Source organism: Dasypus novemcinctus, chromosome 23 (genome assembly GCF_030445035.2).
Source record: "Dasypus novemcinctus isolate mDasNov1 chromosome 23, mDasNov1.1.hap2, whole genome shotgun sequence".
Lineage (NCBI taxonomy): Eukaryota > Metazoa > Chordata > Mammalia > Cingulata > Dasypodidae > Dasypus > Dasypus novemcinctus.
In genome coordinates this window covers 19,502,271-19,516,191 of record NC_080695.1, presented here as the reverse complement: position 1 = coordinate 19,516,191, position 13,921 = coordinate 19,502,271, and the positions used below count along the sequence as shown (strand labels likewise).

Below are 13,921 nucleotides of genomic sequence, written 5' to 3'. Positions count from 1 at the left end.
GATAAAATGCTAAAATTAATGGATGTGGGTATCTGAGAGGGAAGGGGCAGACTGGATTTCTTTGTATCGGTTTTGTATTATTTTTGCAACTGGTAAGATCGAAATCACTATTATTTCAAAATAAAAAGTTTTAAGAGAAAAAATATGGAATGAAGTGCTGATACATGCTACAACATAGACTAAAATTGTAAACATTATGAATGAAATGAGCCATGCACAAAAGAATACTGTTTTTTTTGTTTTTTTTAAAGGTTTATTTATTTTTTATTTATTTCTCTCCCCTCCCCCCCCCCAGCTGTCTGCTCTCTGTGTCCATTTGCTGTGTGTTCTTCTGTGACTGCTTCTATCCTTATCATCAGCACCAGGAATCTGTGTTTCTTTTTGTTGTGTCACCTTTTTTTTTTAAAGATTTATTTATTTATTTATCGCCCCCCCCCCCCCGTTTGTCTGTTCTCTGTGTCTATCTGCTGAGTCTTCTTCTTTGTCCGCTTCTGTTGTCAGTGGCACAGGAATCTGTGTTTCTTTTTGCTGCGTCTTCTTGTTGTGTCAGCTCTCCGTGCAGGCTGCACTTTCTTTCGTGCTCTCCTTATAGGGCACACTCCTTGCGCATGGGGCTCCCCTAAGCGAGGGACACCCCTGTGTGGCAGGGCACTCCTTGCGTGCATCAGCACTGCGCATGGGCCAGCTCCACACGGGTCAAGGAGGCCCGGGGTTTGAACCGCGGACCTCCCTTGTGGTAGGCGGACACCCTATTCATTGAGCCAAGTCCGTTTCCCGAAAGAACAAATATTGTTATGACTCCACTTATATGAAATATTTAGAACAAACAAAACGATAGAAACAAACAATAGATTAGAGCTTACCAAGCACTGGGGTAGTTTGAGAAAGGGGAGTTATTGTATTAAACAGAGTTTCTGTTAGGGGTAATGAAAAAGTTTTGGAATGGATGGTGATGACAACACAACACTGTAATTAACGTCACTGAATTATACACATAAAAACGGCTAAAATGAGAAATCTTATTGTTGCAGAAGTTGAGAGAGGTTCAATTATTTGCGTATAGAACGGCCAGGACTCAGGAGTGATTTTGAGAAGGAAAAATGGTTTATTAACAGCCAGCCGGACTGGGGAGCGTTCTGTTTCAAACCCGAGCCTCGAACAAAATTTTCAAGTTCCTTCTATACAGGGTGGGGAGTCAAATGGTGCTTTTATCAAAGAAAACTACTTTCTTTGTTAGTTAAGTCTTTGCCTGTGTACCAGATAGGTTTTGATTTAACATATCGCCCACACTTCAGGTGAGCTTGAATTAGCATCTTGCCCACATTCCATCTGGATGCAACCTTGAATACACATTTAGTCTTACATTCTTTCTGAACATTCAAAGCCCATATCACTTAAGTGGATTTCTAGAGACTAGGCACACTTGGATACAGAATTAGATGATTTTGAATTTATGCACAGGCTATATTATATTTCCCATTCGAGGCCAAGTCCAAGTTCCCTTAAGCTTCGCCATCAGCTTCCCTGGACTGACTGGTATGTACATAGAGTTTGCATTGCTAAATTGCCTCCCAGGACTGGAGTCGCTGCCATGGTCACCAAGGGCAGGACTGCAGCCTCTTACCGTCCCACACCCACAAGTCAGGACACAGACCGCTTAGGTTATTTACCAAGCGACAAACACCCTCCCATCCATAGCCCACATCATTATGATATATATTTTTTGCTCTTCAACAATTCTAATGTGTCCAAACATTTCATCCTTTCTCTTTCATTCTGTAACTATTAAAATTTCCTTCCCAAAGAATACCCGACTCCAGCCCGCCCACATTTACGAACTTTCTGGAGTCAGAATGGCCTGAGCGCAAATCCCGACCCTACGATGCATACCAGCTCCGCTGGCCTGTCCCGTCACCTCTCTAAGCCTCCCTTTCTTCCCGTGTAAAGGTGGGTGACAACTCCCACTGATGGGGTGCTGTGCGAATGACGCGAGCCGGGCCCCAGACCTGGCACGTTTCAGACATGAATGCTGGCAGCCGTCCCTAACGTCTCCCCCTCCTGGGCCTGCAGCCAGCCCAAGGGTCGTCCTCCCCGAGGAGTCCTGGGGAAGGCGCGAGGGCCCCGGTAGGGGCCGGGGCCAGGGGAGCAGGAGGAAGGGAAGGAGGGAGCCGCGGCCCGTACCTTCTGGTCCAACTCCAGGCGGTAGGGCACGGGCTGGATCCTGCGGCGCGGCCGCGAGCCGGCGCGGAGCTTGGGCCCGGAGTTGGGCCGCACGAAAGTGGGCACACCTAGTGCCCCCGAGAAGCTGAAGCCCCACACGAAGACGCGGTCCGCGCGGACCGCGCGCTCGCCCACGTATTGGACCACGGGCGCGTCCGCCTCGGCCTCCGCCGCCTCGCGCCGGCTCCGCGAGCGCCCGGCCGCCGTCCAGTGCCCTCGTCCCGGCACGGGACCGCTCAGCCGCCGTCCCAGCCGAGTCACCGCCGTCAGCGAGGCCAGCGCCATGCTCCGCTCCACGCCTTAGCGGCTCCCGGGCGCCGCCATCTTGCGTGACCCTTGACCCCACGTCCCGGGGGAAGAGCCTCGCGGCCATCTTTACTACTGGCTGAAGGCAAAGACACTGAGGGCCGCGCTGAACTATGGGAGGCGGGGAAGGCTGGGCGGGGCGGAGCCAGGCCCTTCTGTCCCAGACCGTGCGATCTCTTGAGCCAGCGCAGGTTCCCGCGGTCCGACCCACGCTGTGCGCGTTTCCTGAGCATCATCCCCGGTCGGTCGCTGCGCAGGGCGCTTTCATCTTCCAAGGCCCTTTCCTGCTTGTCAGCCAGGCAAGGATAAGACTTAAGTTGCTGGCTCTGCGAAACTCCAGGGTGGTGCTCTCCCTTACGCTTTTTACTCCCATTGCCACTTTCTCTGATCACTCATATTACCTGATCTAGTTGCAGCCGCTACCCGGCCACTTCAGTCCCTCCGGCAGCCACAGTGAACTAGCGTGTAACTCTATTGTCATTCGCTACGGAGGACCTGGCAGCGGGATTCCCCTCCAGCGTCACCTCGCTCCTCAGTCCCTCTCCCCCTTAGTCCACAGCTCCATTGTCAGGCAGCTCTGCTTGTAGTTTCTGAAATCTGGTGCCGATTCATACATTCCTAGTTGCATACATGCCTGGAATGCCCTTTCCCCGACCCTATTTTCCCTCCACATGGCAGGCAAACTCCTACCCATCCTATAAGATCCAGCCCAAAGATCTTTGGGGTTCCTTGAAAGCAGGAACCTCCCTTGCTTCACACCATTCTCACTAATTCTGTTCTCCAGGAGCTTCCGCAGATCTTCGTGAGTGCATGGCCCCAGGACCAGGGCTGGAGTCCTGCCACTGCTGCTGCTGACTTGTTCAGGGGTCTTTGGAAGTCGTTTCCCTTTTCAGGATCTCACCTCTAAAATATGGGGGTAAAATAATCAGTCCATGAAATGATTTCTTTTTTCAAATAAGCAAATGAGAGTTTTGGGCCTTATGGCCTGTAAGAGCTCTTTCTTTTTTTAAAAAGATTTTTTATTTCTTTCTTTCCCCTTCTCCCGCCTCCCCCCCACCCCCAGTTGTCTGCTCTCTGTGTCCGCTTGCATCTTGTCAGCGGAACCAGGACCCTGTGCCTCATTATGTTGGGTCATCTTGCTGCGTCAGCTCTCCGTGTGTGTAGTGCCACTCGTGTACTGGCTGTGCTTTTTTCACACCAGGTGGCTCTCCTTACGGGGCGCACTCCTTGCGCGTGGGGTTCCCCTACGCGGGCGACATCCCTGCGTGGCACGACACTCCTTGTGCACATCACAGCACATGGGCCAGCTCACCACACAGGTCAGGAGGCTCTGGCTTTGAACCCTGGACCTCCCATGCAGTAGGCGGATGCACTGTCAGTTGAGCCAAATCCACTTCCCTGTAAGAGTCTTATAGCCCATTTCTGATCTACCTCAGGGCTTCAAAATGCTTAGACCCAAATGTGGAGAGCAAGTTAATTTTTTTTCTTTCCTCTCTTTCTTCCTTTTCTCTTGTCTCTTTACTCCTTGATAGTTGGAACTAATCTAATTTTAATGTTCCCAAGACCAGTTCAAATTACTTTTTTGTCTTTGAATGTGTTTTGTATCTAGTCTGAAAAACGTTTTTACCATTCTGTGGGGCTGTTTTCTATCACTGAACACCCACTGACAAACAAGATGTGGTAGCCGTGTCCAAAGCTATGAAATCAATCGCTTTGCTGGGCTATGAAATCGATCCTCCATTTACGCTGAGGTCATCCTTCCCTTGGGCTGCTCCAGAGACTGAGCGTGGCAGGGTTAGACACTAAAGCAGGCCTGCTCCTGGGAGACCCCGACTCCTCTGACAGTCGGTTGGCTCAGGGACTTCCCGATGGCCTTGCCAAACCTTCCTTAGACTCCACGGCAGACTAGATCCTTCCACCCAACCTACCCTCTCTCTTCCTCACTTGGGGTCGAACTTGCATGGCGGCCTGATGGTGCTCCCAGCTTTCCCAGACTCTCTCCCCATTTTCTCTCACAGAGGCATTTCAAAGTCTTGCCCATTTAATCCCATTTTGGCATCTGCTTCTCAGAGGACAGACCAACACATAAGGAAACATTTGAGCAGAGCCATGAAGAGATGAACGAGTGAGCCATTTAGATATCTGGGATAGAGTGTTTGAAACAGAGGCAACAGTGGGTACAAAGGCCCTGAGGTGAGCGGCTGCTTGAGTAGGTGTGCTGCAAACTGTCCCAAGCAGCTTATGTTAACTCAGTATAGTCCTACATAACTCTTAGTTTTTTGTGGTGGTGTTGTTGGGTTTTTTGTTTTGGTTTTGGTTTGGTTTTTTTGGCAGATAATAAGCCACCAAAAATTTTGCCTTGGTCATGGTTAGCTGTTATTCTTCCACAACCTTATTACCAGTTTTTAATGAGAGCAAGTCCCAAGTCAAGTTCTGCCACACAGGCATTCACTTTAAAACTTCCATTAGCAAGCAGGCATGAAACAATTCATAAAACCTATTCTGTGAGGTCAGTAGTCCCAGTTCTCTGACCTTTTAGATGCACCAACCAGCCCCCGCCCTGACAAATATTTCTTAAGGCAAATAAAAATTCCAGAAGCAGGGTTTCTTTTTCCCTTTTAACAACAGTTGGCATTAGCCTTGAAAGACCTGTTTGGGCATCAAGCCTCAGGTGCCGTCACTTAAGAGGGAAGGCCTCACCGCACTGTTCATGCAAGGAAGGGAATCGCTCAAAAATCTGCTTTCCAAATCTTGACTAACACTGATTCACCAATGAAAGCCCATCTCTAGCCCTCTTCATGCCAATTGTGTCAGGTATCAACGTGTTGCCTCTCAGCTCCAAATCCTATCTTCATTGCTTACTCTGTGAAAATGGAGCTGGGCCTTTTAAATATTTTTACTGGAGAGACATTGTAGGAGAAAGAGTCCAGTGTGCTCCTCTTGGCAGGTGCCTACAGGGAGGACAGCTTCTCCAGCACCTGATTCCCGCAGCATCTGGCGGCCAGGAGCCTAGAGCAACCAACAGCATCCTCCAGCAGGTCCCTTGGGCAGTTCCACTGGAATGCCTCCAATGAGACATTTTCTTGCAAGTGCCTTTCCTTGGTCCTCTAACGTGTGGATTTCTGACCAGGGGATGTTTCCAGTCAGTTCTGCCAGCACAGTGAGCCACGGCCTTCTCCAGCCAGGGCTGGAACTCAACCCCGGGGATGGCTTCTTGCGTGGGCCCCAAGGCTCAGGCTTGGGTGGTGGCTGCTCCTTATATCTGTTATTCCTCTGCTCTTGACTCCTTACTAGCCAATCTCTGTTACTTCAATCCCTTGTTAGAGTTAATAATTCTTTATATAATTAAGCTTTCCCTGTTCAATTACTAGGTGTCTTCTGTCTCCTCCTTGTACCCTAACTGATAAACTAATTAATAAACCATTAATTTTGCCAAATACAGTTTAGCTAATTAGCAAATCCTCCAAGACTGGTGGAGAGAGAGGTGGCTGAAGGCTGCTCTGATTGTTTTTTTTTTCAATTTATTTCTCTCCCCCCCACCCCACCAATTGTCTGCTCTCTGTGTCCATTCGCTGTATGTTCTTTTTTTTTTTTTTTTTAAAGATTTATTTTTATTTATTTAATTCCCCTCCCCTCCCCCGGTTGTCTGTTTTCTGTGTCTTTTTGCTGAGTCTTGTTTCTTTGTCCGCTTCTGTTGTCATCAGCGGCACGGGAAGTGTGGGCGGCGCCATTCCTCGGCAGGCTGCTCCCTCCTTCGCGCTGGGCGGCTTTCCTTAGGGGTGCACTCCTTGCGCGTGGGGCTCCCCCACGCGGGGGACACCCTTGCGTGGCACGGCACTCCTTGCGCGCATCAGCACTGCGCATGGCCAGCTCCACACGGGTCAAGGAGGCCCGGGGTTTGAACCGCGGGCCTCCCATGTGGTAGACGGACGCCCTAACCACTGGGCCAAAGTCTGTTTCCCTCGCTGTATGTTCTTATGTGTCCGTTTGTATTCTTGTCAGTGGCACCGGGAATCTGTGTCTCTTTTTGTTGCATCATCTTGCTGCGTCAGCTCTCCGTGTGTGCGGCACCATTCCTGGGCAGGCTGCACATTTTTGTGCTGGGCGGCTCTCCTTATGGGGCTCACTCCTTGCGTGTGGGGCTCCCCTACACAGGGGACACCCTTGGGTGGCAGGGCACTCCTTGTGCACATCAACACTGTGCATGGGCCAGCTCATCACACGGGTCAGGAGGCCCTGGGTTTGAACCTTGGATCTCCCGTGTGATAGGCGGATGCCCTATCCGTTGGACCAAATCCGCTTCCCAGATTGTTAACTGCCCACGCCTAAGTGTACTTAGTCACAGCATGGAGGGCAAGGTGGTGGGAGCTCAGTTAAGATGGTGGAGAGAAGTAGGAGATGAGGTTGAAAAGATGGAGAAAGAAGGGTAACCAGGTCATATGGCCTTTTTGCCATTATAAAGTTTTAGACTTTTGTCTAAATTTGTAAATCTATAAATGAATATTGGAGTCAGCACATACCATGCCCCAAATCACAGCCCCTTGGCTTTTAATTCTGATATCAGCTGTGGCCAAGATGAACCATTCTACACAGGCCTTGACTCACTTAAAGATGACATGCTCTTCAAGGGTCTTGTCTCATGTGCCCCAAAACTCCACAGATGTCTCAGACATAGAAGGAAGCTCACAGGACCCATGCAGCTTGGAAGTGAGGAGGAATTTACATCCTAGGATACTGCCTTCAGCCAACAGAATTGGAAGCCAATGGATAAATGTCATCACCGTGGACCATTCCAGAAGGTATTCTACTTCTCAGTAGTCCTGGCCGAATCAAGCCTCCCTTGACCACAGCGAGTCACAAGAGTGCCACATTATGTATCAGCTTTTCCTGCTTTCCCACCTGACTTTTCCCACACCCTTAGTTCTGTTTCCCAGGATCACCTCCCAAATAAACCACCAGGGCACAAGTCTAAGGCTTGGTTTGGGGGAGGACACCAGCTCAAACAGCTGGTGCCAGAAGTAGGGTGGTGGTAATCCTGGGCTTGTTGGAGCATCATGCTTGCTAAGACTCTTAGTTGTGAAAGGTTGGGAAGAGGTACAGAGAGACTGTGGAGCGCTTGACTTTGCTATAACTCTAGCGTGAGAATGGTATGGAGTTAATAGAATTTGCAGGTTAATAGAATTAGCTGTGTAGAAAGCATTGAAGACAGTTCATGACCAGGTCATGTCAGCCAGCTATTAGCTCAGAGCATGCTGAGAAAAGCAGAAGGCCTCCATGGTGCTGTTTCAAGAAACTCTCATCTACCGGAGAGGAGCGCTAGACCTGGGATTGTGTTTCAAGGGCATCAGAGCTGCAAAGGAGGCTGGATGTCCAGCCTTACCAGGCCTCCTCTGCTAAAGTCAGGCCCTAATAGGGAAGGGGTAGGACCCTGAGATTGGGATGGGACACTGGGATTATATGCCTGAGAAACTCAAAATGCAGTGTCTCCTGATACATCCAGGCCAGAAGTAGCACCCTCCTCTTCAGTGTAGGACAGCAGCCTCCCGTTTACCTAGTGGAACTTCCAGGTCCAGGGAGTTTTCACCCACTGCCGGGTCTCAGGTATGGTAGGCATGTACACTATAGAAAGGACGTTGAACCAATTTGCATGATTAGTTTGAAAACAGTATAAAGAACTGCGTTGGAATTGCTTTCTGTTACAGATCCATTTGTAGATTGGTATTGAGAAGTTAAAGGAGATATTTTGAAAAAAAAATGTTACCTGACAAGATCGTGCTTCTCCTCCTTAAGATACAACCTGCCTCATCTCATTGCCTGCAGGCCAATGGTTTGGGTCAGGTCTCAATACAGTCTCAGTGGGAAAAACAGTCCCATTTTCTAGGAGGAAATAGCTCCTCCTAAAAATCCAGTTCACTGATAGAACCGGAGTACCTGGTTGAGATGAACCTGCTGGAAACAGGAAATATATATGTCACTGTAGCCCTAGGGTGTTAGAAAGTTCAGAATAAAAGAATTAGTGGAGGAGTGGATGTTGGTTAAGCAGTTGAGCACCTGCCTCCCACATGGGAGGGCCTGGGTTTGGTTCCTCGTGCCTCCTAAAGAAAAAAATAGACAATGAGCAAAAACAACAAGGGGGAAAATGAATTAGTGGATGGGAGGGTCTTGTATATAGAATATATTTTTTAAAAACTCTTAGAAATCAACAACAAAAAGACAAATGGCCAAATTTTCTAAATGGGCAAAGTGCTTGAATAGACATCTCCCTAAAGAACATGCACATGGAAAAACTGTGCTCAGAATCATTAGTCAATAGGGAAATACAAATCAAAACCTACAGTGAGATACCACTACACACCCGTAGAATGGCCATCGTGAAGAAACGGAAAGTTAACAAGTGTGGAGAAATTGGAACCATTATGCGTTGCTGGTGGGAGTGTAAAATGGAAAACAGTTTGGCGGTTCTTCAAAAAGTTAAGTATAGGGAAGCAGGCTGTGGGTCAAGCAATTGCGCTCCTGCCTACCACATGGGAAGTCTGGGGTTTGGTTCCCAGTGCCTCCTGGAGAAGACGAACAAGACAGTAAACTGGCATGATGGGCAGGCACAGCAAGCTGTTGCAACAAGATGATGCAACAAAGAGACACAGAGGAAAGACATGAGAGACACAACAAACAAGGGAGCTGAGGTGGCTCAAGTGATTGCATGCCTCTCTCCCACATGAGAGGTCCTAGGTTCAGTTCCTGGTTCCTACTAAAGAGAGGATGAGCAAACACAGAGAGCACACAACAAACAGACACAGAGCAGACAGCAAGTGCAAACGACGGGGGGGGGGATAAATAAAATAAATCTTTAAAAAATTTTTAACTTGTCTAAGAAAGCTTTCTTGGTTTGTCCCCCCTTTCCATTCTGATTACTCCTTTCATTGTCCTGAAATTTTTAAAAAATCTTTAAAAAAAGGTAAGTATAAAATTACCATATAACCCAGCCATTGCATCCCTAGGTATATACCCAAGAAAATTGAAAACAGGCGTTCAAACAAAAACTTGTACTGGAATGTTCATGGCAGCATGATTCACAATAGCCAAAAGGTAGAAACAAGCCAAGTGTCCATCGGCTAATGAATGGATAAGCAAAACGTGGTCTGTACCCCCAATGAAATATTATTCAGCCATAAAAAGGAATGAAGTAGGGAATGGATGTAGCTCAAGTAGTTGAGTGCCTGCTTCCCATGTACAAGGTCCTGAGTTCAATCTCTGGTACCTCCTAAAAACAAAACAAACAAATGAAAAGCCAAATCTCATTGGGAGTGGCTGTAACTCAGTGGTTGAGCACCTGCTTCCTACATATGAGGTCCTGGGTTCAATCTCTGGTACCTCCTAAAAAAATGGAATAAAGTACTGATGCATGCTAACCGTGGATGAACTTTGAAGACATTATGGTAAGAGGAAGAAGCCAGGCACAAAGGGTCACATACTGTATGATCCCATTTATATGAAATATCCAGAATGGGCAAATTCATAGAGCTAGAAAGCAGATTAGTGGTTGCCAGAGGCTGGGGGAAGGGGGCTATGAGGAGTGACTGCTTAACAGGTATAGGGTCTCCATTTGGAGTGCTGAAAAAGTTCTGGAACTAAACAATATTATGGTTGCATTACATTGTAAAAAAGTCCTTGATGCCACTGAACGGTACACTCTCAAATGGTTAAAATGGTCAATGCAATGCTGTGTATTTTACCACAATTTTTTAAAAAGTGGGTGAGGAAGTTTTTTGACACAGGAGCATCTCCTTCAGGATTTAACACCCTGGTGAGGACTTCTGGAACTGATGCTATATTTTGCTGGGATGGCTTCAGGAAACTTACACACGCCAATAACCCACAGTCGGTGAGGTGAGGATGCTGCATCCCGTGGCAAAGAAAAGAGGCAGATGGCTCAGCGAGATGGGAATGCTAGTGTGGACTTCATATGTGCAACCAGAAGCCCCACCAGCTGGCTGTAATCCCTGGGAGGGCCTAGAGAACTCTTCCTTCACCAAGGCAATTAAAAAATGTACTGTGAAAGCAGGAGGATTGCATCCAGTATCCATGTGGAATCTAAGCCCCCTCTTAACATAGATGTGCAATGGACACAACCAATCCAATGTCCACAGAGAAAATGTGGCATTGGTGTGGGAAAAGTGGCCATGGTGGCTGCTGGGTGCGGGGAATGGGAGGAAGAGATGAGATGTGGAGGCGTTTTCGGGACTTGAGGAGTTGTCCTGGGTGGTGCTTCACGGACAATTACGGGACACTGTAGATTCCCCCAGGGCCCACTGGATGGAACGTGGGAGAGTGTGGGCTATGATGTGGACCATTGACCATAAGGTGCAGCAATGCCCAGAGATGTACTTACCAAATGCAATGGATGTGTCATGATGATGGGATAGAGTGTGGCTGTGGGGGAGTGGGGGGTGGGGGCGGTGGGGTTGAATGGGACTTCAAATTTTTTGAATGTAATATTTTTTAAAAAATGAATTTAAAAAAAATGTACTGTGGGACCAGGTGTGGCTCAGTGGTTGAGCACCCGCTTCCCACATATGAGGTCCCAGGTTTATTCCCCAGTACCTCCTAAAAATTTTTTTAAATTTCAGGAGCAGATGTAGCTCAGTGGTTGAGCGCTTGCCTCCCATATACAAGGTCCTAGGTATCTCCTTTAAAAAAATGTACTGGTGTGGAAAATGCTAGCATTTTCGAGTTGCTCATGGGTGACTGTTCTCTGCAGCCTTGGGTGAGTCGGGAGTCTGCTGTGGAACTGGGCTCCCGAAGGGATGGTAGGATTCCAGTACAGCAGAGGCCAGCTGGCAGTACTTAACCGTCAGCTGCATAGTGGAGAAATGTGAGGTAACGGGCAAAGTGGCAACCATAGCATAGCGCCTTAACCTTCAGCAATCTATGGCAAGGCCCATCTGACTGTGGGACTCCTAGGAACATAGACAACTAGGGTGCTTCGTGACTTGCATAACCAGGAGAAAAGCTGCTGAGCTGACCTCGGTTGGCACAGTGGAAAATCACAGTTCTGCAGTTCTCAGATCTGAGCCAGTTCCCAGGCCAGAACCCAGCAGTTCCAAGGGGAGGCTGGGTCCCTTGAGGAAGGACTCTGCAGAGTCACCACAAGTATAGTCAATAAATATTCTACCCATCGTCTCCCAGGGGAACCTGTAGTTATTTAGCAGAGTAAATATATACTGGGCAAATGCCAACACCCAGATCTTTCAAGAGCTGTTGGAGACAGGGTCTGAGTTTGACACTGATGCCATCAGACCTGAAACACCATCAGAGCCCCCAGTTTGAGTGAGGGCCTAGGGAGGCAAGGCACAAGTGCATCTCACGGTGGGTCAAGTCTAAGGAACACCCTGAAATAACTTCCCTGGCACTCGAGTGCATAACTGGGACAGACAAACTCAGCAGCGTACTCTGATTCGCTCGCAGTGTCCTGACCTGGCTGGTAGAAAATCAGAAACCACACTGCATCCCAGGTGCAGTGCCAGCTTTACTGCCAGCTTCAAATGTGACTCCTAAAGGATTCAGAGATTGTGGTTCCCACCATATCCCCATTCAAATCACCTTTTTGTCTCCTGCTAAAACTCCCAAAGCAGGAGCCACTGGACTCCTGTCAACAGAATCAAGTGTACATCCGAGCAGGGCTGCAGTGTTGGGTGTGGTAGTTGGTAGTAGTTTGCTGGGACAGGTCAACACAGGCTCCAGAGATTTATCTGGCAAATGGCTTCTTTTCAATCCCAGTAAAAAGGATCAAAAGCAGTGTGTCTCTGAATGGGATGGAGAGCAGTACTGGTGAACTCTCCCTGCCCTCTCACTCCTGAGCCTTGGAATTGCCTCCCAAAGGATCTAGAGGGAAGCGGACGTGGCTCAACTGATAGTGTCCATCTACCATACGGAGGGTACAGGGTTAGAGTGCCCTGCCACGCAGAGGCATCCCACGTAGGGGAGCCCCATGCGCAAGGACTGCGCCCCGCAAGGAGAGCTGCCCTGCATGAAAAAAGCGCAGCCCCCCCAGGAGTGGTGCCGCACACATGGAGAGCTGACACAGCAAGATGACACAACAAAAAAGAGGCGCAGTTTCCCAGTGCCACCAGATAATGCAAGCGGACGCAGAAGAACACACAGCGAATGAACACAGAGAGCAGACAACGGGGGGGAAGAGGAGAGAAATCTATTTAAAAAAATAAATCTTAAAAAAAAAAAGGGTTCTGGATAGAACTTGTCTCAGGTGTGTTTCTATAGGATTCCAAGCAAAGACATATAATTATGTAAATATTGATATGCTGATGAAATACTCATATATGAAATTCAGGTATAGTTTTCAACTGCCCTTTCTTAGGACTCTTCTGAGATTATGGCCTAATTTTTAAAATTTTTTTATTTTTTTATTTTAAATGTCTGTTCTTTCACAAATTGGTAGTGACTGATAGTAGGCTTTACTTTTTCAAAAATCTTTATGAGGAAAAAAATTAAACACTATGTGGGCCTCCCATATTTCCTTTAAAAATTTACTTTTATACTTGTCTGGCAGGGGAGATACCATGATCACGAAGGTGGTTTCCCCAGAGTGAGCCTGATCCATTGAACTAGGGATCTACTGACCCCTGGATTTCCCCACATGGGGGAAACTCGATTGCATGGTTTATGGTGGTGGGCGGTTGTGTGGGCACTCTCCCTTGACAAAATAGAAGAAAAAAGAAAAGAAAAAAATTCCTTTTAAGGGATAGCTGAAATAATCCCATGTGCATCTTGACAAGATAATTTTAAAATTTATGTGGGGAACCACTTGAGATTTGTGGACAAAAGGTAGCAGTGACAAGCTCTGCAATGCAAACGAGACCCACTGGGTGGCGATAGTTGCCCATCAATTTTGCGACTTGCTCACCAACAGTGAGTGAGTCGTTTTGGCCAATGAACTGTAGTTATAGTCAAAACTGGGTTTGTATATTTTACTGTCAAAATCTGGTTGCTTATATTTATAGACTGCTGTACGCTGGAAAATATTTGGGATTTGGTCCAAATTTCTGTTTGGTAAAGATGTTCCTACAGGAAAATACCAGCTACCGCAGAGAATCAAAATGTCTGCTAGTAGTAAAGTTAAATCTGTCTCCCACCTATGATGACATTTCCTCCAAGGGCTCTATATTCTTTGGTACTTTGGGGTAGCTGAAAGTCTCTAGTCTGGGAAGGAGTTAACTTAATTATTCTTATAGATTCATTACTATTATTTATTTTTAATTATACAACCAATATGTGATGCAATACCTATGTAAAAATAAAAGTTTTATATATGGCTAAGGCTAAAGGCTTCTTTGACAAAAGCTCCACGTTACCATGTTACCATAGAAAAAACTGTTTG

At 47.5% G+C, this 13,921-nt stretch overlaps 1 protein-coding gene and 1 non-coding gene across 3 annotated transcripts in view; one reads left to right on the top strand and one right to left on the bottom strand.

Moving 5' to 3' along the window:
* The window catches only part of RCC1L (RCC1 like), a 62,886-nt gene extending 59,863 nt beyond the window's left edge, over positions 1 to 3,023 (bottom strand). The window contains exon 1 of one of the 2 annotated variants that reach the window (XM_004463716.4): positions 2,182 to 3,023. In XM_004463716.4, coding sequence (XP_004463773.1) covers positions 2,182 to 2,505 — 324 coding nt within the window. In that variant the 5' untranslated portion in view covers positions 2,506 to 3,023. The remainder of the gene's footprint in view (positions 1 to 2,181) is intronic. The other variant, XM_012527269.3, reaches the window with a different exon arrangement.
* Positions 3,024 to 13,078: 10,055 nt separating this feature from the next.
* On the top strand, positions 13,079 to 13,241 carry LOC111765435 (U1 spliceosomal RNA). The gene has a single exon (XR_002797782.1). It is a non-coding gene; the product is annotated as a U1 spliceosomal RNA (small nuclear RNA).
* Positions 13,242 to 13,921: the final 680 nt, after the last annotated feature.